This window comes from Myotis brandtii, unplaced genomic scaffold (genome assembly GCF_000412655.1).
Source record: "Myotis brandtii unplaced genomic scaffold, ASM41265v1 scaffold266, whole genome shotgun sequence".
NCBI lineage: Eukaryota > Metazoa > Chordata > Mammalia > Chiroptera > Vespertilionidae > Myotis > Myotis brandtii.
In genome coordinates, this window is record NW_005360124.1 from 2,460,479 (window position 1) to 2,482,523 (window position 22,045).

At 38.5% G+C, this 22,045-nt stretch overlaps 1 protein-coding gene across 1 annotated transcript in view; it reads left to right on the forward strand.

Moving 5' to 3' along the window:
- The window catches only part of UBQLN1 (ubiquilin 1), a 34,393-nt gene that overhangs the window by 5,743 nt on the left and 6,605 nt on the right, over positions 1 to 22,045 (forward strand). Inside the window, exons 4-9 of the mRNA XM_005868336.1 lie at positions 1,659 to 1,774; positions 13,117 to 13,379; positions 13,851 to 14,009; positions 14,693 to 14,924; positions 17,804 to 17,946; positions 21,256 to 21,339. Of these exons, the coding sequence (XP_005868398.1) occupies positions 1,659 to 1,774; positions 13,117 to 13,379; positions 13,851 to 14,009; positions 14,693 to 14,924; positions 17,804 to 17,946; positions 21,256 to 21,339 (997 nt within the window). The remainder of the gene's footprint in view (positions 1 to 1,658; positions 1,775 to 13,116; positions 13,380 to 13,850; positions 14,010 to 14,692; positions 14,925 to 17,803; positions 17,947 to 21,255; positions 21,340 to 22,045) is intronic.

Below are 22,045 nucleotides of genomic sequence, written 5' to 3' on the forward strand. Positions count from 1 at the left end.
TGATTTCAGAGGGGAAGGGAAAGGGAGAGAGAGATAGAAACATCAGTGATGAGAGAGAATCATTGATCGTCTGCCTCCTGCATCCCTCACTGGAGATCGAACTCGTAACCGGAATCGAACCCGGGACCCTTCAGTCTGCAGGCTGATGCTCTATGCACTGAGCCAAACCAGTTAGGGCAGCACCATCAATTTTTAAGAGGCACCTGTATTTTATGTATCGCTAAGAAAAAATACTGCCAATTAAGTAGATATTTTCTTTTCGCTTAAAATTTTTATTTTATACCCCGTCAAAGAGTTCCTTTAGACTTACTTGGATATGGTATTTATTATATTACTCTTATGCATACATATAAAGAAAATATACATGAAATAAATTGATTAAAGCCTTCCTATCACTATTTCATGTTGAGTTAGAGTCTTTTGAGTCACCCTTGGTCTCAGTTTCCATTCCCATATTTTTCCATATGGGATGAAGCTCTACTCTCAATTGAGTTGGTGCAGTATTGTTCTTAAAAGGGTGCTACAGTATTTTCTCCAGGAATTTCTTTCAGGCCATTGATACCCATTCTGTAAATTTTTATTCTGGTTTTCCCTAACAGCAGATATCTGTTTCACTGATATGAAATTCATTTCTTCTCTTCCTGTTTCTGTGCTTTTATGTATGCACAAACTTCATTTTAGTACCAAGTAATGGTATAATCTTTCTGAAGACACTCTATATGGCAGCGGTTCTCAACCTGTGGGTCGCGACCCCTTTAGGGGTCTAATGACCGTTTCACAGGGGTCTAAGACCATTGGAAAACACATATATAATTACATATTGTTTACAGTAGCAAAATTACAGTTACGAAGTAGCAACGAAAATAATTTTATGGTTGGGGGTCACCACAACATGAGGAACTGTATTAAAGGGTCACGGCATTAGGAAGGTTGAAAACCACTGCTGTGGTAAATACCACCTGTGTGGTACAACAGGGTGCTCAGTCACTAAGTTGAAGTTGTATAGAACTTATGTGTGTAGGCATAATAATTGTCTGTCTGCCAGCAATTGTAAGACAGATCCTGATTTCAAAGGTGTTAAAATTTAAAAATGTGCATCTTAGAATCAATTAAAGTGAGTGAGATTCAGAACTCTTAACTGGTATCAGAAGGAATAGATTTCTAATAAAACATTTTATTACTTAATATTAAGTAATAATCAGTTATTGCTTTTATTGATTTTTCAACCTTCTTTTGGTGAAGTCTCTTTATTTTTTACTTTTAACAATTTCAAAAGTCTGAGAAAGACTAACCCTCCCTCAAAGCTCAAGTTCATAGAAGGGGATAAAAAGTTGCTTATATATTTGAACTTTATGGCTGTGATGGGTGGTTGGTTCTCTTCTGTGAGGTGACCTATTTTCCTCTCTTACATAATCACTATGATTGAAAGTAATGAAATATTTATGTATATTATACTCAAGGAGGAGCAATTGAAGTATAGTTTGGTTTTTGTAAGGTTTTACTATGTTTCTTTTTATATAGTTACCTCAGGGTATTTATTTACTTTATGAAAATTTGAGTTGGTCTGAAAACTTATTCTTTATAATGGGTGTCAAAATTTCAGAGGTTCTTTTAAAAATAGTTCACTGTTCACAGCATGAATTAATTATCTTTCCTAGGTCTCAGGATCATTCAGCCCAGCAAACAAATACTAGTGGAAGCAATGTTACCACATCTTCAGCTCCTAATAGTAACTCTACATCTGGTTCTGCCCCTAGCAACCCTTTTGGTTTAGGTAAGTGTCTTTAATCATTTTTATAGGAATTGGAAAAAAAAACTTCCTTCTTTGCAGGGTAGTTTCTATAAAATGACAGAATTAAACATGAAGTCACTTTAACAACAACATAAATTTCTATAGCTTCTGTTAGGTATTAAGAAAGTAGTTGGGAATATAGATATATTTGGTAAGCTTACATTTACATTTAGTTAAATAGTCAATAAGTGACACATTAACATTTTTTTAACATTTTTATTGATTGATTTGAGAGAGAGAGAGAGAGAGAGGTCAGCTTGTTGTTCTACTTAATTATTCATTCATTGGTTGATTATTGTATGTGCCCTGACTGGGGATCCAACCCACAACCTTGGCATATTGGGATGATGCTCTAACCACCTGACCTACCCGACCAGGGCATGATGACATTTTTTTTTAAATAATGAACAAGGTAGTATATGTATACCTGATCTGATCACCTGGTGCATAATTGAATCTAAGGAAGATTAGCTGATTGTTGATCATAGGTAAGATCCTAAATATAATTTTCTCACTTATAAAACAAAGAGATCACAATGTTGTAGTGATTTTCTGTCTGAACACACAAAAAGGGCAGGGCCTGGGAGCAAGCTCAGTGGTTAAAGATCTGTATAAGCCCAAACTATTTATATCAGTTTTATATATTGAGGTTCTATGAAGGTTTTTTTTTTCGGGGGGTGGGGGGGAACGTATTCTGAAACTAACAAAAGTAGCACTAGATAGATATGGCTCAATGCTTCTTTCAGTTCTTAAGTTGTATGACAAGTATAGTACCTCAAAATGACATTATAAAAAAATTTATATACGGGAGGAGGCTTGGGAGACTGGGTGAAAGAGGTGAAGGGATTAAGAAGTACAGAATGGTAGTTACAAAATAGTTAAGGGGATGTGAAGTACAGCATAGGAAATATAGTCAATAATCTATCTATATATATATAAAATGCTAAGTGTCCGTCCTTCCCTCTGACTGGTAGCTATGACGCGCAATGACCACCAGGGGGCGGACACTCAATGCAGGAGCTGCCATGATGCGCACTGGCCATCTATACTAATAAAAGGGTAATATGCTAATTAGACCAGGTCAACTGGCTATCTTCCGGAGGTCTGACTTCCTGCTGGACAGAGCCATGGTGGTGTGGGCTGAGGCAGAGGCAGTTAGGGGCGAGATCAGGTTGGCAGGGGGTAAGGGGTGACTAGGCTGGCAGGGGAGGGCATTTGGGGGCATTAGGCAGGCAGGCAGGTGAGTGGTTAGGAGCCAGGGGTCCCAGATTGGAGAGGGTGCAGACCAGGCTAAGGGACATCCCTCCCCCCCCCCCCCCAGTGCACGAATTTTATGCACCGAGTCTCTAGTCCTATATAATGGGCTAATATGCAAATTGTCTCCTCAGCTGGGAGTTTGACCAGGGGGCGGGGCTGGCCCGCCAACTGCCTGCAGCCCCTCCCTCCAGCTGGCCCAGCTCGATTGGGAGAGGGTGCAGACCAGGCTAAGGGACATCCCTCCCCCCCCACCCCCCAGTGCACGAATTTTATGCACCGGGCCTCTAGTTTAAAAATAAATGGCACCACGGACCTGGCACAAACAAACCAACAATCAGCTTCCTCCATGTGGGACACAGGCCCCACCACCACCACAGAGCAACACCCCACCAAATTGCAGCCAACACTGCCAAGATCCCATGGTGCAAAATGCAGCCCACAGCCCAGCCCGGAAATGGTGGCCCACCGGGTAATGACATCACGTAGTAACGCCCAGCTTCCTCTCTCTAGCGACTAGCCTCCTTGGAGTTTCTTCAGCCCAGGAACCCAACTTGCTTTATAGCCAGGTGCAAACATTTTACAGTTCAACCAAATGTTTGTGAAGCGTTTTCTGTGCCCCATCTCATTAGATTCTCACAGAAGTCCTGGAGTAGGTAGATAGACTTGGTAGAATCCTATTTTCTTTTCATTAGCAAGACAACAGAGATTTAGAAAGTTTAGAAACTTGACCCGACTGAAAAGAAGAAATGGTGGAACTTGAAAATGACTTCAGGTTTTCTCACTGCGCAAAATATAGTCAAACACTGCTACAGTTAAATATTTTACCCTTTGTTCTCCCTGTGATATACAATAATAATGTGCTTTGTGTTGACATTTACTGCTGTGTTGCTGACAATTACCTGAAAGAGAAGTTGGGGTGCTTCACTGGGCTGGAAAAGTTTAACTAAATCAGAAAGCAGGTCTAATTAAGCAAGTTTATCTATATACTAGATACGGATTTATGCACCGGTGAGGTCCCTTAGCGTGGCCTGTGGGGATTGGGCCAAAACTGGCTACCTAACACTGCCTGCCGCTCCTGCCTGCCGTTCCTACTCATCCCAGCCCCGCTGTGCCTGTCGCCGCCGCTCAGTAGGCTCACTGCCGCTCTGCTACGGTCTCTGGCAGTCAGCTGTGAGCCCTGCATCTGGCACCCCTCGGTTAGCTGAGCAGCGCTCCTGCTGTGGGAACAAACCCCCCCATTGTCCTTGTCCATCCGTTTTCGAGTTTTGTCCAGTCTCTTCCCTCACCCCCCCACACCCCCTTCCCCCGGAGAATTGTCAGTCCACTCACTTTCTATGCCCCTGATTCTATTATATTCACCAGTTTATTCTGTTCATCAGATTTTTTTATTCACTTGATTTTTAGATTCACTTGTTGATAGATACGTATTTGTTGTCACTTTGTTCATAATTTTTATCTTTACCTTTTTCTTCTTCCTCTTCTTAAAGAATACCCTTCAGCATTTCATATAATAGGTTCTTGGTATTCATCACTTTGAATATTTCTTGCCATTCCCTTCTGGCCTGCCAAGTTTCTGTTGAGAAATCAGCTGACAGTCGTATGGGTACTCCCTTGTAGGTAACTGACTTTTTTTCTCTTGCTGCTTTTAAGATTCTCTCTTTGTCTTTTGCTCTTGGCATTTTAATTATGATGTGTCTTGGTGTGGTCCTCTTTGGATTCCTTTTGTTTGGGGTTCTCTGCGCTTCCTGGACTTGTAAGTCTATTTCTTTCACCAGGTAGGGGAAGTTTTCTGTCATTATTTCTTCAAATAGGTTTTCAATATCTTGCTCTCTCTCTTCTTCTGGCACCCCCATAATTCGGATGTTGGTATGTTTGAAGTTGTCCCAGAGGCTCCTTACACTATCTTCATATTTTTGGATTCTTTTTTTTCTTTTTGCTTTTCCGGTTGGGTGTTTTGTGCTTCTTCGTATTTCAAATCTTTGACTTGATTCTTGGGATCCTCTAGTCTGCTGTTGGATCTCTGTATATTATTCTTTATTTCAGTCAGTGTATGCTTAATTTCTAATTGGTCCTTTTTTATATCTTTGAGGGTCTCACTAAATTTCTTGGATGTTTCTAGAAGATTCTTGGGTAACTTTATAACCGTGGTTTTGAACTCTATATCCAGTAGTTTGCTTTCCTCCATTTCTTTCATTTGTGACATGTTTCTTTGTCTCTGCATTTTGGCTGCTTCCCTGTGTTGATAGAGTGGCCTTGTGTGCTAGGTGTCCTATAGGGCCCAGTGGCTCAGCTTTTGGTGCACCCCTCACAGTCTTGTTGTAGTTAAGTCTTGATTGCTGTTGGTATCACTGGGAGGAATTGACCTCCAGACCAATTGACTGTGAGGACTAGTTGTGTATAGAATGGGATAACAGCTGTGCTGGAAACACCCTTATGGGGCAGGACTTGCTTCAGTGGGGCTTTGGTGCTCACTGAGTCTGCCCCCTGAGTGTGTCTCTTACGGATCTGAAGAGTTGTAATCTGGTGTGGTTTCACTCTGACCACTGGGTATACTGGCTCTTGGACCTCCAAGGAGGTGCAAAGTCAGCCACTGCCTGAGGCCATCCAGCAGGAGCTACAGAGAGATCTGCAAATTCCTCCTCTTTGTTTGGGGTTTGGAGGTGCCCAGATGAGGCCCAGCTGTGAAGCAATTCAAGTTGCTGACAAGCCTTAGGCCTTCTTTTAGAAGCTTTGAGGTTCTTTGACCCAGCTGCAGTTTGTTAGGTTTTAGATTGCAAAAGGACAGGCCATTCATATGCAAAAGCCTCTGCCCACAGCTTGGGTGGGGCTGTAAATTGGGTGGAGCAAGGTCTCAGGGAATCACGGGCAGTGCAAACAGCCATGGTTGCCTGTCGGCCCTGCCCTGGATAGGTCTCTGGGTCTCTGTGTCCCGTGGCCCCGTGCAGGAACAATGCACACTGTGAGCACCTCTGAGAGAAAGCCGCCCTCGTGTTCTGTCCCTATGCCAGACAGTCCAGTTTCGCCTCGTATGAGTCTGGGTCCCCAGAGTCTCGTCCGGAACTGGAGTTCAGAGCAGTCGGGAGTTTGTATCTCCCTCCCGATTGAAAAAGACCACAGCGTACCCAGTTGCCAGCCCGTTTCGTGCGCCTCCGTGTCTCCGCTCTTCCACACCTCTGCGCCTCCTACTAGTGTAGATGCACTTTTCTCTTTCCCTCTAGTTGTTGAACTTCTACTCAGCCAGCCTTCCCATGGTTCTGGGTGATACCCGTTTTGTTTTTTAGTTGTAGTTTTGATGTGGTTGTGTGAAGCAGCAAGTTCAGGTGTTTACCTATGCCACCATCTTGGTTCCTCCATTTTACTGTGTTTTCAAAGTGTTTTTATTCTTAATGTGGTTTTACAGGTAGATATTAGAATAAGTTTAATCAATTTATCAGTCATTGTTTTCATCAATGTTTTTATATCATTTTTATTGTTTTTATATCATGTGGCACTTCTAGTATAGAGAAAAGGTGAATAGCAATATTAAAATATTTCTTCTAATTAGTTTCCTTTCAGTGTGCGCGGATTTGTGCACTGGGCCACTAGTACAAAATAATATTAAATTAAACTGTAATTTATGCCGAAACCGGTTTGGCTCAGTGGATAGAGCTTCGGCCTGCGGACTGAAGGGTCCCGGGTTCGATTCCGGTCAAGGGCATGTACTTTGGTTGCGGGCACATCCACAGTGGGAGATGTGCAGGAGGCAGCTGATCGATGTTTCTCTCTCGTCGATGTTTCTAGCTCTCTATCTCTCTCCCTTCCTCTCTGTAAAAAGTCAATAAAATGTATTTTTAAAAAAAATTGAACTGTAATTTAAAATTTTTTTAAAGAAAATGGTCAGAAAACTAACCAAAAGAAAACAGTATCAGTAGTTAAAGGAAGAAAATTTCAAGGATAGATTGATAAGTATTAAGATAGATTGATTTAATATCTGAAGTGTCCCCTGAATTTGGCAGTCTAAGAGATCAATGGAATTTTCAGTCAAATGATGCGGGCAAAAATAGGGCACAGCAAGCTTAGTGAATGGGAAACACAGTCAGAAAACAGAAAATGCATTTTTCAAAGATAGCTGAGAAAGGAAGCAAGACAATGGGTGGCAGTACAATTCTGTGGCTTTTACACATGGGATAGACCTTAGTGTGAAAAGAGGCAGAAAAAAAAGAAAAGCTGACTATATAGAGTAAATGAAGTAGTTGATGAAAGGGTGAGAATAAAACTAGAAATGAAGGAATAAGGGAGATGTAGGGTGTCAGACAAATTAACTAAAAGCCTTTCTAGGCTTTAATTTCTTTGCCTATAAAGTGAGGGAAGTGGGGAGAGATTTACACCTCAACAATAGCTTTCATGGGTCTGAACACTAAATAATTTCATCCTAATCTCTCTACATTGTTTGTGTTAATAATTCTGCCATATAAAACTCATCTGCCTGTACCTAGAGAGACACATGCAGTCCAAGATCATTTTAGAAGAAGCAGCAATCATTTTTTACAAAGCAAATGTGAATTCATGCCATGTCTTAAATGTTTTCAACATACTTGGCATAGAACTAAATCACTAAAAATCTTTTTTTCCGGAAGGGGGAAAAGATATGGTGTGATCCTTGACATGAAAATTGTACATTAAATTAAAAAAAATTTTTTTAAATTGTTTTCAATTAGTTTATATTCAATATTATTTTGTATTAGTTTTAGGTGTACAGTATATTGGTCAGACAATCATATCCTTTTCAGAGTGTTCCCCTGATATTTCTAGTACCCACCTGGCACCATACATAGTTATTACAATACTAGTGGCCTGGTGCATGAATTTGTGCACATTGAAAGGAAATAAATTAGAAGAAATATTTTAATATCGCTATTTGCCCTTTCTCTAAAATGGAAGTGTCAAGAGATGAAAGAAAATTAGTAAAATGTACATGAAAATAATATGTAAATTGATTAATAAGTAAACAATAACATGATATAATAACAAATATTTTCCATGAAATTTTTACTGTCAGAATCTTTGTTTATCATTGATTTTTTAAAATATGCCAGATATTCTGGAATATTTATATCATTTGGACAAACTTTGCCTTTGCTACAACATCAAGTAAATTTTCCATCAGGTGGTTTTTCATCAGAGAAATTTAGTGATAGGCAAAATTGACATGTAACAGTCATTCCACCACAGCTGTGTTTGATAATTGCATCCTCATTTACTTCATTTTCGCTATGAAGGCAGTTCCTACCAGTATTGGTAGTACTTGTCAATGACTGTTCTTCAGACATATCTGTTGACGCCGCCGCTTTCTTTTAGCATCAGAGGCACGTTGTACCAATAGTTGTTCTTCATATATATTCTGTCGACAATGCTGGCTTCTTTCAGCTTCAGAGGTACAATGTGGCAGTAGTTGGTCTTCAGACATATTCTGTTGACAGTGCAACTGTCTTTCGGCTTCAGAATGTCAACAAAAAAAAAACAAATTTACGATTGACAGGGACAGATCGAAACACACGCATGCAATTGGCTCCAGTAAGAGCTTTATATGTATCGTGCATGTGCGAGTCAACTTAGCCTTTCATATCTATATTAGAGGCCCAGTGCACGAAATTCGTGCTCAGGTAGGGTCCCTAGTGGCTGCCAGCTGCTGGCCAGGGCCTCCCTTCCCCAGCTGCCAGCCGGGGCCTTCCTTAGTTCTTTTCCGCCCCCTGGTGGTCAGCACACATCATAGCAATTGAATTCTTGGTCAAACTCCCAAGGGGACACTTTGCATATTAGACTTTTATATATACCTATATTTATAAAAGGCTAGGTTGACTCGCACATGCGCGACACATCTGCAGCTCTCACTGGCGCCAATCGCACACGTGTGTTTTGACCTGTCATTGTCGATAGTGAATTTGGTTGACACTTCTATTATAGAGAAAGGGCAAATAGCAATATTAAAATATTTCTTCTAATTAATTTACTTTCAATGTGCACGAATTTGTGCACCAGGACACTAGTAGATATATAGAAGCCTAAGCGACTGAACAACCGGTCGCTATGACACGCACTGACCACCAGGGGCCAGACGCTCAATGCAGGAGCTGCCCCCTGGCAGTAAGTGTGTTCCCACAGCAGGAGCGCTGCTCAGCTAACCGAGGGGTGCCAGATGCAGGGCTCACAGCTGACTGCCAGAGACCGTAGCAGAGCGGCAGTGAGCCTACTGAGCGGCGGCGACAGGCACAGCGGGGCTGGGATGAGTAGGAACGGCAGGCAGGAGCGGCAGGCAGTGTTAGGTAGCCAGTTTTGGCCCAATCCCCACAGGCCACGCTAAGGGACCTCACCGGTGCATAAATCCGTATCTAGTATATAGATAAACTTGCTTAATTAGACCTGCTTTCTGATTTAGTTAAACTTTTCCAGCCCAGTGAAGCACCCCAACTTCTCTTTCAGGTAATTGTCAGCAACACAGCAGTAAATGTCAACACAAAGAACATTATTATTGTATATCACAGGGAGAACAAAGGGTAAAATATTTAACTGTAGCAGTGTTTGACTATATTTTGCGCAGTGAGAAAACCTGAAGTCATTTTCAAGTTCCACCATTTCTTCTTTTCAGTCGGGTCAAGTTTCTAAACTTTCTAAATCTCTGTTGTCTTGCTAATGAAAAGAAAATAGGATTCTACCAAGTCTCCTATCTACCTACTCCAGGACTTCTGTGAGAATCAAATGAGATGGGGCACGGGAAAACGCTTCACAAACATTTGGTTGAACTTTAAAATGTTTGCACCTGGCTATAAAGCAAGTTGGGTTCCTGGGCTGAAGAAACTCCAAGAAGGCTAGTCACTAGAGAGAGGAAGCTGGGCGTTACTACGTGATGTCATTACCCGGTGCCCACAGCCACCATTTCCGGGCTGGGCTGTGGGCTGCATTTTGCACCATGGGATCTTGGCAGTGTTGGCTGCAATTTGATGGGGTGTTGCTCTGTGGTGTTGGTGGGGCCCATGTCCCAACTGGGGGAAGCTGATTGTTGGTTTGTTTGTGCCAGGTCCGCGGTGCCGTTTATTTTTAAATGGCCAGTGTGTGTCATGGCAGCGCCTGCATTGAGCTTCTGCTCTCTGGTGGTCGTTGCGCGTCATAGCTACCAGTCAGAGGGAAGGATAGACACTTAGCCTTTTATATATAAAGATTAACCAGTTGTACCATGTAGTGGTTAGCCAATCATACTTTATGCAGTGTTCCCCATGATATTACCATTTTCTTTTTTGTTTCATTTGTAGGTCTCTTCTCTTTCTGTTCCTTCTGGTATTGTTCTCCAGAGTTCTGCCTTGTCTTTCTTCTTTTGCTTTTATTTATTTTTCTTTGAGTGACATTATACTAACTGTATGTCCTGGTGACTTTCAGATCTGTACCTTAACCCACATAGTTTCTCAACTCCATGCAGTATAGTCAACCCTATTACCTGATATTCTCTAAGTCAGTGGTTCTCAACCTTCCTAATGCCGTGACCCTTTAATACAGTTCCTCATGTTGTGGTGACCCTCAACCAGAAAATTATTTTTGTTGCTACTTCATAACTGTAATGTTGCCACTGTTATGAATCGTAATGTAAATATCTGATATGCAGGATGTATTTAGGCGACCCCTGTGAAAGGGTCGTTCGACCCCCAAAGGGGTCGCGACCCACAGGTTGAGAACCGATGCTCTAAGTACTTCAGCTTTTGTATGTGTCTCCTCACAAAGCAAAGGAAAACAATACAAATTATCTTGCCCCTCAAACCACTACCTCTCTCCTACCAAATCTCTTGAACCATAAATGTCTTTCTTCCACCATAGGCAATTACTGCTAACTACTTGTTTTAGGTTCTCAACTTTTTAAATCTGTAGTGGTTTTAAATCTGAGTCATTTCCATATTGTTATTATTAGAATAAGAACAACTTAAGTGACTATTCTGCTTTCTGCTTTAGCCCTTATCTGTCTCTCCATCCTCATTTCTTACCACTTCCCAATAATTATATTAGTCAGGATAGGCTACCCTGTGGTAATAGATAACCACAAACTTGGCGGTTTATTACCAGAAAGCTTAATTTCCTGCTCCAGAGCTTTTCCTCATGCTTTTCACTGGTCAGTGAGGCCTCATCTACAGTCTTCAGGGACTCAAGCTAATGTAATTCTGCCATCTTGGAACATGACAGAAGACACAACCTTCTGTACTTTGGCCAGAAGTGACACCCATCATTTCTTATAGTCCTTTGGCCATAACTAGTCACTTGGGTCTGTCCAACTGCAAAAGAAATACAAGGCTACACGTTGAATGTTTAGTGAGCACTGCTATGTGCCATTCCAGTCATTCTGTATTTTTTCTGTTTCAAGAATACATCAATACTTATAATATTTATGTCTATACTTTTTGTATATAATGTTTATTGTGCCTAGTATTAAATCTTCTCCCAATGCTGTCCACGTCTTCTTGCCAACTTATTTATTCTCCAAACTCTTTGAGTGTCGTCTTGTAGGAAAGCAGCCATCCTGTTTAGATAGTGCCATAATATCCTGTGACTATTTAAGTTCTTATTCTGCTTTTTTTTTCTTGTCTGTCTAGATTGAGTTCTGAGGGTAGTTCTTGTGTCTTTCTTGTCACCTATTCCCAACATGTAGCACAGTACCAGCCATATATAGGCAATGCTGAGTAAGTGAGGAATGAATGCATTTGGTTGATTATGTAAATTTACAAAGTTAATGTGTTATGATAAGCACTTATCATCCTCTTGCGTCTATTGTTTCTCCATGATTTCATTCTGTTATATGTCCTGGCTTTTTCTCTCATTGATTGGCAGCAGCTCTGCACTATCCAGAGTTTATAGGTAAATTGCTAAACTTAAATTAGTTTTCTGCAAAGACATTGTTAGAAGTATAATCCAGTGCATATTTTTCATTTCTTCCATTAGGCATATTCTTGGGTGTGGTTTTTTTTATTTTTATTTTTTTTAAATACTTTTTATTGATTTCTTACAGAGAGGAAGGGAGAGGGATAGAGAGTTAGAAACATCGATGAGAGAGAAACATCAATCAGCTGCCTCCTGCACACCCCCTACTGGGGATGTGCCCGCAACCAACGTACATGCCCTTGACTGGAATCGAACCTGGGACCTTTCAGTCCGCAGGCCGACGCTCTATCCACTGAGCCAAACCGGTCAGGGCGTTTTGTTTTGTTTTTTTAACACAAACTAATTTTCCAGCGCCACATGGGTGTCCAATAGTTCAATTCTGATATTACCTACCTGGAGTTAATGTCAGATCCTGCAAGTTAAAGGGCTTAGACTGCTCCTACTTCAGATAATAGTCCAAGTTCCAGACCACCTCTACTTCTAACCGGCAGGCTATATTGAAGATTTCTACAACCCATCCTCAGGTTTGATAATTGGCTAGAATAGCTCACAGAACTCAGGAAGACACTTTACTATGTTTACCAGTTTATTATAAAGGGTACAACTGAGAATTAGACAAATAAAAAAGAATCATCGGGCAAGGTATGAGGGTTCGGGGACAATGCTGAGCTTCCATTCCCCCTCTCTGCTTGTCACCCTAATAGCATGTAGATGTCTTCACCCACCTGGAGCCTCTCTAAATCTCATTGCTCAAGTGTTTTTACAGACCTTAAACTCTAGCAACTTCTTCTTCCCTAGAGGTTGGTAGCAATAGGAATTTTCCAGCTTCATTATAATCTTAAGGAACCAATTTGTATATATGGTCCGTTGTTGACCAAAATGGCAGTTATGTGACATGTGACTGTATAGTTTTGTATTTGGAATATATATTTGATGGCTTTATTACTTAAACCTAAGTATCAGAGTGAATACATTTTTGGCTAATTTTGGTTATAGAAATTAAACGTATATATGAAATAGGAATTAACACTTTTGCTTTTGAATGGTTTTCTGGATTGGATTATTGATTCAGTTAATATTTTTGCATCTTCATTTTGTTAATGGAGCACAGTCTTGTTAATGGTAAAATTTCTGACTTTTATTTATGTGTTTTTTCCCCTTTATCCTCTTAGGTGCCCTTGGAGGACTTGCTGGTCTAAGTAGCTTGGGTTTGAATTCTACCAACTTCTCTGAACTACAAAGCCAGATGCAGCGGCAACTAATGTCCAATCCTGAAATGATGGTCCAGATCATGGAGAATCCCTTTGTCCAGAGCATGCTTTCAAATCCTGACCTGATGAGGCAGTTAATTATGACCAATCCACAAATGCAGCAGTTGATACAGAGAAATCCAGAAATTAGTCATATGCTGAATAACCCAGATATTATGAGACAAGTATGTGGAATGCTCTTTCAGTCCATTTAGCTAGGATATATTTACTTAATTATTCAATTTTTTATGCCTAAAAAGCTTGTCCTATATGTATGGCTAAGCTAAAAAAGGAAATCCTAATCTTTGTTAAGTAAAACTCAATAAAGCACTAATTTGGACTATTTTGAACTTTGAATTTTCTGCTGTATTTTAAAGATCTTTATAAACAGTTATCCTGCAGATTTAAGAAACAAGAATTCAGTTCAGGAGATGGGAATCACTTATAACAAAGTGTTTCTTTAATTATTTGAATATTAGCTTGCTTTTTGAGGTGAAATCCAATAGGAATTATTTAAAATAGTTTTCTGATTTATATATTGAGTGATAATTCATAGAATTAGTAAACTTGAAAAAATTAGCTGTGGCAGTTAACAGTTAAAGTAATTCATGTATGTTTTAGTGCCTTTTTTTGTTTAATGGAAATTTTCTCCGTAGACATTGGAACTTGCCAGGAATCCGGCAATGATGCAGGAAATGATGAGAAACCAGGACCGAGCCTTGAGTAATCTGGAAAGCATTCCAGGGGGATACAATGCTTTACGGCACACGTATACAGATATTCAGGAACCAATGCTGAGTGCTGCGCAAGAACAGGTGATAACACTGGCTCCGAGGCTCAGGCTAAGGGATAGCTCCTGTTTTAACACAAATATGTTTGTGATTGAGAGCTACCTTTATATGGGGAATGTGATTTTCATTAAAAAGTTTTATATTTGGCCCAGGCTGAACAGCTCATTTGGTTAGAACAGCGGTTCTCAACCTGTGGGTCGTGACCCCTTTGGGGGTCGAATGACCCTTTCACAGGGGTCGCCTAAGACCATCGGAAAACACATATGTAATTACATATTGTTTTTGTGATTAATCACTATGCTTTAATTATGTTCAATTTGTAACAATGAAAATACATCCTGCATATCAGATATTTATATTACGATTCATAGCAGTAGCAAAATTACAGTTATGAAGTAGCAACGAAAATACTTTTATGGTTGGGGGTCACCACAACATGAGGAACTGTATTAAAGGGTCGCGGCATTAGGAAAGTTGAGAACCACTGGGTTAGAACATTGTCCTGATATGCCAAGGTTGTGGGTTCAATCCCTGGTTAGGGCACATAGAAGAATCAACCAATGAATGCACAAATAAGTGGAGCAAAATGATATTTCTTTTTCTTTCTCTTCTCTTTCTCTTGAAAATAAAAAAAAAGTTCCATATCTGTTATTTAAAACAAAAGCTGTTTTAAAAACGATTTTTGTGTGTGTTTGTTTTTATTACAGTTTGGTGGTAATCCATTTGCTTCCTTAGTGAGCAATACATCCTCCGGTGAAGGTAGTCAACCTTCCCGTACAGAAAATAGAGATCCATTACCCAATCCATGGGCTCCACAGGCTTCTCAGAGTTCATCAGCTTCCATTGGCACCACCAACGCTGTGGGGGGCACTGGAGGTAGTACTGCAAGCAGCACTGCTGGGCAGAGTTCTGCACCAAGTTTGGGGCCTGGAGTAGGAGGTATGTTTATAACAACTCACACTTTTTTGTTCTTATTTGAATAAAACAAACTTTTCTTAATGCTGTTATTCTTTGTGCTTTTGTGTATGTGTGACAAGTAGCTTTTCATGTTGTAAGGTTTTTTGGGGGGGTGGTTTAAGAAAGTTTTAAATATATAATGATTAGTTGTGTGCAATATAGTAGTGAGGATTTCCAGAGGCAGTTTTGTGTTAGCATTCTCATCAGATGGTTTGGGAGAAGTTAGGTGGTCAGTTGTCTCATTTCACTAGTAGGAAAACTGAAATGCCTAGGGAATACAGTTACTTATGTATTCATTACTAGAGCACATGTTTCCTGGCTTTAGTCTGGTTTTACACTCTAGATCAGTAGATTCTCAAAATCTAGTCCTGAGACCAGTGCTAAACTAGCTGCATCAGAGCACCTGCCAGGTTTGTTAAAAATGAGTTTCCCAGAGCTTAATCTCAGACCTTCCACAGTGGGGCTAAGATCAGTGTATAAAGCTGCTGGAGAGTCTAGTGTGTGAACAGGTTAGGAATTTACTTTTGATTATTTTTTCTGTAGACTAGACTCAATAAATGGATGTCCTTTTCTCAACTATTCAAATATTTACATGGTAAGATTAGTCTACTAAGATCAGTAGCCAGAGTGATGATTTTAGTCCTAATACTTGGCATATAAATGAGAAGAAATGAAAGCAATGGGGCCACTTCCCTAAGATGAGAGGGACTGGATATAATTTTAAAAAGCAGTCGCCAACCGGTGGTCCGCAAGGTCCGAAAGGTTGGTGACCGCTGATTTAAAAGATCCCTGTGTCTTAGTAGAGGAAGTGCACAGGTGAGATGCTGGATGAAGAATTTTAAAAATTCATTATTTAGGGAAGAAGTCAGAATAGGGCACATAGAAAGTAATTGGTGGTCACAGTGGTAGAATACAGTGGCTAACATTTCTGGATGTAATACGGGTTTTATAAAAATTGAAGTAATAACCACTTTTAAAAATTGAGGTATAATTGACATAACATGTTTTGGTGTACAATGTAATGATTCAGTATCTGTATATTACAAAATGATTGTTACACTAAACCTAGTTAATATCTGAATAACCATTTTTAAATTTTAAAAAATCATCTGTTCCATATTTTACTTACTGCCTATTTGATTTTTATTAACAGTCTTTTGAGAGGGATACTTTATTCACATTTTAAAGGTTTTAGAGCCCACAAGAACAACAATCAGATTTCCTGATAGGTGGATTGTTTTTTCTACTATAGCATGGTTTTTTACAGTAACAACTTTTCTCTAACCAACAAAATCAGTTTTGCAACTTTTTACTCAGATTTTTTTTTAATGTAATGGCTTGATACTATTTAAAACAGGGGTACAAATTTTTCTAGTAAAGGACCTCTTTGCAGGTCAAGAGGCAAAATGGAAAATACTACATTATGAGAGAAAACAAAATTTTGGAATATTTTTTAAATGATGGAGTTAAAAATATAATTGGGTATAATATTTTTTCATACATATTTACAAGTGATAGGAATAGAATTATTTTTTAGGGATGACATTAACTTCCTTGGCATTCACATAGTTTCCTTTTGGCAGAATCAACTACAAATGTTCATCTATTAATACTGATACATAATGAGGCTTTACTTACTTCACTCAAATATAGTCCTTTGGCATCACAGAGGATTGGTTTTAGGACCCTCTTTGGCTACCAAAATTCATAGATGCTCAAGTCCCTTATATAATATGGCATACTGTTTGCAAATTACCTATATTTACATATAGGGCATGCCTGCACATCACCTCATTCACGTTGATTCAGCATAGTGCTTGGTGCATGACAAATTTAAGTTTTGTTTTTAGGACATTTTTTGGATTTTTTTCCCCCTGAATATTTTCAATTTGTGGTTGGTTGAATTTGCAGATGCAAAACCCTCAGATACAGAGGCCTAGCTATATGTATTTATTTTCCAGAAGCATATGATTTTAACAGCATATTCATCAGTTAGAAATCATTTATAGGATTTTTCTTTGCTTTTAGCATGTCATGCAGATTACTCACTTCTAATTGAAGGTTAGGTGATAGTCCTCAATTACAGGTAAATGAATTTTGAAATGGTAGAAGTGTTCTTTGCACTTGTTCTAGGTCCCCCAAAAATGCTGCTGGAGCACATTGACAGATTTAATTGTGAAAGCCACCCTATGAAGTAGATAGTATTTACCTCATTTTTACAGGTGGGGAAACTAAAGTATGAAGGAGCCAAATAACTTGCCCAGGATTACATAATTAGATTAGACTTGAATGTAGGTAATCTTACTCCAGACACTACCCTTAGTCACTGTGCTCCCTGATTTCTGAAATGTTAAACGTATCTGCCATTTTGATCAGTGAGTGTCAGTACTCAATGAAAATGGGATGGAGTCCCATCTATTACTTTGTTGGTGAGAAGGCTTCCTTCTTACTAAGTGTGAGCATATTGAGTGCTCAGTGTGATTCTAGTTAAGTGATCCTGGTGGAACGGAACAGTTGGCTCAGACTTCCTCACTTTATGGGATTTTTCAATAGTAATTTTGACCATATCCAACTTTTACTTAAATTGACTATAGAACTTAACCTTTCCATTAGATGTGATTCTACTGTGAATGCAACCAAAATGTTTAAAATCCATAAATTATCCTTTATTGGTATATATTTAGCATGTAGTATTGGAGATCTTAGTTTTAAAATTATTTATTAGTTCTATTGATGATATGCCTTTTCATCAGTAATTGCTAAAATGCACAGTGTATACGATATTGTTTTAAAACTTTCACTTTTGTCTACATATCTTTTCCTTGATACAATGTGATCTTTTTTTTTAAACAAACTTTCAGCTAGTATGTTCAACACACCAGGAATGCAGAGCTTATTGCAGCAAATAACTGAAAACCCACAACTTATGCAAAACATGTTGTCTGCCCCTTACATGAGGAGCATGATGCAGTCACTAAGCCAGAATCCTGACCTTGCTGCACAGGTGAGTTTGTAATTGTATTGAAAAGGCTGTGCAGTGTGAATTGAAATAGCCTGATCAAATAATTGTGATTTTGTTGTATTTGTGTTGTGTGCTACCTTAACACACTAGAAAAGTAGGTAAAGTGCATCTACTTTTTTGAAGCTACTTTGCAGCTTCACCTTGGCCATTCACTGGCTAGAAGTACAGGTTTAACTTTGTATATACATATGTTGATTTAAGAAAAGAATACAAAAGTTTTGATTTGCTTCCTTTTGTGAAATGTAAGTCTTGAAAGTAATTAAGAACAGTGTTAATACACTTGAAATACTTTTATTTATTAGATCACACAGATTCTGAGTAATAGTTATTTTCAAATGGCTGTTATAAAATAGCCTTAAATTGTTTATTACAGGCAGAGAGAGATTTGTGGGAATGGTGTTCTCATTCTTTCCATTATGGATCTCTCCCTTTCCCCTTCACTCTCCCAATACCACCAAGTTTGTATACTTGGTCCTTTATTCATTTTCTAACTTGTTACTAAAGAGGCCATAAGGAAAATAGTTAGTGGCTCTCCACCCTAGCTGAATATGAAGGATCACCTTGGGAACATCCCATCCTGAGAAGTTTTGGTATAACTGCATTGGATCTTTTTCTTTGTTTAACCCTTACATTTCCTAGATGATTCTGATGTGTCCCTAGATTAAAGGAACCATTGGTCTTAGAAAATTTTAGAGAATATGAAACAAGACTTGATCACCTGTAAATTATATTTTCTATTTTTTTAAAAACAGCCTCTGTAGAATGGTGGAAATGTAAAATAGTTTCCTTTATAGTTTATTTCCATTTCTAAAACTTTAGAAGCTTTTAAAGATGATCACTTTCATCATTATGTCAAATGAAGTGGGGTTTTTTTTTTTTAATATATATTTTATTGGTTTTTTCCAGAGAGGAAGGGAGAGGGATAGAGAGTTAGAAACATCGATGAGAGAGAAACATCGATCAGCTGCCTCCTGCACACCCCCTACTGGGGATGTGCCGATGTGCCCGCAACCAAGGTACATGCCCTTGACTGGAATCGAACCTGGGACCCTTGAGTCCGAAGGCCGATGCTCTATCCACTCAGCCAAACCGGTTAGGGCATGAAGTGGTTTTTATTTCCTAAAGTCTGCAGTCTTAATTGACTCAAGTATATAGCAGATATCTTTAAACTATAATCCTTAGCAATAACTTCTGCCCTCTTAAAATTTGTGGAATTAGAAATAGAGAACCAGTTTTGGGGTGAATTTTTATATACTCTTAATTTTGTATAGTGTAGGTATATTTTATAAAATATTGTTTTATTCATATGCAAATTGCCAAACTGAATATATAAGTATTAAATGCCACACTTTACTGTGATTACTGCACTTAAAAGTGGAATTATGTATGTAAAGTGATACTGTTGTATGTTTTTAAATGTATATTTGACTAATAATTAACATTGAATGTACATTTTGCTTTAAAATTTTGACTTTAACAGGCACATTCCCAGCTATTTTTACTAACAATTCTACATTTATAAAATTACTTGAGCACTTTCCTCTACTGTATTTTTACTTTAAAGCAAAATGTTGACAAAGTAGGCTAGATATGGATGTCTTTTATTATCAATAATTTAGGAACATTTACCATATACTCTGGTGATTAAGTTTGTACTTTTCTATTCTGATTTTGATTTTTAGATATTTTTTAAAAGTCTGAGTGTAAAAAATATTATTATGTAAACAGGTAAGTTAGGAGAAATATCCTAATCAAATGAGATAGGATTTTCTGAGAAAGAATAAACAAGTTTAAGGTGATATGCTTTTTCAAATAACATGAATTCTGGAAGGTAAATGTGATAACTTCATTAATATGTTTATTATAATAATGTATTTGACTGGAGCCAACAAAGAAACAGGTTTATTGATCTATAGCAGGTATTACTTTATTTACTATGAACTTATTGGTCACTTTGAAATAAATACTATTTATCCATAAAACATTGACTTCTTCCTGTTTTATATACTTTTTAAAAAAATATATTTTTATTAATTTTAGAGCAGAAAAGAGAGGGGTGGGGAGAGAGAGAGAGAAACATCAATGATGAGAGACAATCATTGATTGACTGCCTCCTGCACGTCCCCTACTGGGGATCGAGCCCATAACCTGGGCACGTGCTCTTGACCGGAATCGAACCCCGGACCCTTCAGTCTGGAGGCTGACACTGTATCCACTGAGCCAAAGCAGCTAGGGGCTGTTTTATACACTTAAAAAAAAAATTACCTAATTCACTTTGCAACAATAGATAAAACTAAAGGAGGAAGAGAGGAATTCTCTCTACTTCCAACATTTACATATAATTATTTCAAATATGATTAACTAGTTGAGGGCAAGGATCATTTTCCCCCAAATTTAGGCCAGTAAGTAGACTAACAGCAAATTATTTTTAGTTGATTCTTCACTCTGGAGGAAAACCGATGCAAAAGTTGTCTTTTTAAAATTATGAGAATTCGTTTCTGGTTATGCTGATTGTGTATTGTAATTTTATTTTCAGGTATCTAGCATCATGTTGATATTGACCCTGACTTTCTAATTTTAATACCTATTTGAAGGTTAGGCAACATGATACTTTACTCTTCTCTGGTAATAGTGAGGTGAAATCCAGAGGCTAATCTTGGTGTTCTCAAATGGATTTACATCTTTCAGGTCTTAAAGTATTTTAATACTTTCCTCAGAGATCTGTTGATGCTAGTCCTGGGCTGATTTTCACCTAGCAGCTCCATTTCTCTGGCAAGGTGGTTGCTGTTCTGTGCTGTTACTTTTCTGGACCTGATATCAGCTGTTTTATAGTAGGCAGGTAGATATAGTGGTTCCAGATCTGGATTTTCTCTGTGCTTGCCACTTGTGTGTCGAGGTGTCTAAACAAGCCAAGTATAGTTTCCTGTATTGTTTATTCTGTCAGTGTAGCAGAATATGTATCCCTATGAATGCCAGTTACTCCCATTTTTCCTTCAAGAGCAGATACTCACCTTTGCTCAAAGAAAAGCTTAAGAATGATTGCTTTTAATTTTTAGAATATTGCATGTCATTATCATGATCACCATTCTCATTGAGAGAGAAGATGCCTTTTTTTTTTTCCTGAAGATCATTCTTGTGGACAGTATCTTCCCTTCCTTTTTTATTCATGTTCTACCTTCCTCTTTTTTTAAGTGCCAGGTTAGGCACTTGGGGGAAGATAGACTATTAAACAAGGTACATTACTTGTTTCAATTATTTCCAGTTAAAATTGTTTGAACACTTGCCCCATAGATGATGCTGAATAATCCCCTATTTGCTGGAAATCCTCAGCTTCAAGAACAAATGAGACAACAGCTCCCAACTTTCCTCCAACAAGTGAGTAAGAAAAGATGCTAGCTATCTTCAGTAATGGTTTGCTTGAAAAAGTTTGTTGATAAACATTTTTCTTTGCTCTTTGATTGATAGCAAAACATAGAATAAAGTCTGATAATGCTATCATTTCAAAGAGAATTCAGCTTGATCTTACCCAAGCCCCATTTCATTGCTGATATTTTGTTTTTGCTTGTATTTTTTTTAATATGAATTTTTAAAATTTATTTCAGAGAGGAAGAGAGAGGGAGAGATAGAAACATTAATGATGAGAGAGAATCATTGATTGGCTGCCTCCTGCATGTCCCCTACTGGGGATTCAGCCCGCAACCCCGGCATGTGCTCTTGACTGGAATTGAACTCGGGACCCTTCAGTCCGCAGGCCAACTGTGCCAAACTGGCTAGGTCTGCTTGATTTCTTAAACAAATTCTGAGAAAAGGACCATTTTGTTTTTGCTTTTGAGAATTTAGGATTTTGAATGCTTTGTTAATGCATAAACCATTTTCTTTCATTATACTAACTTTGAAGTGCTTCATTGTGTCATGTTATACATTAACTATTCTTGAGTAATTGGAAAGAGCTACCGTATCCTATTTTGCACGTTTGGTTTCTTTGTAAAGTTTTACTTCCTCCAGATTAATAGAATGCCTGTTTTTCAAGAGGTAAATCTCATTTCCTCAAACTCGGAATTAGCAGGATTAAAATAGTCGT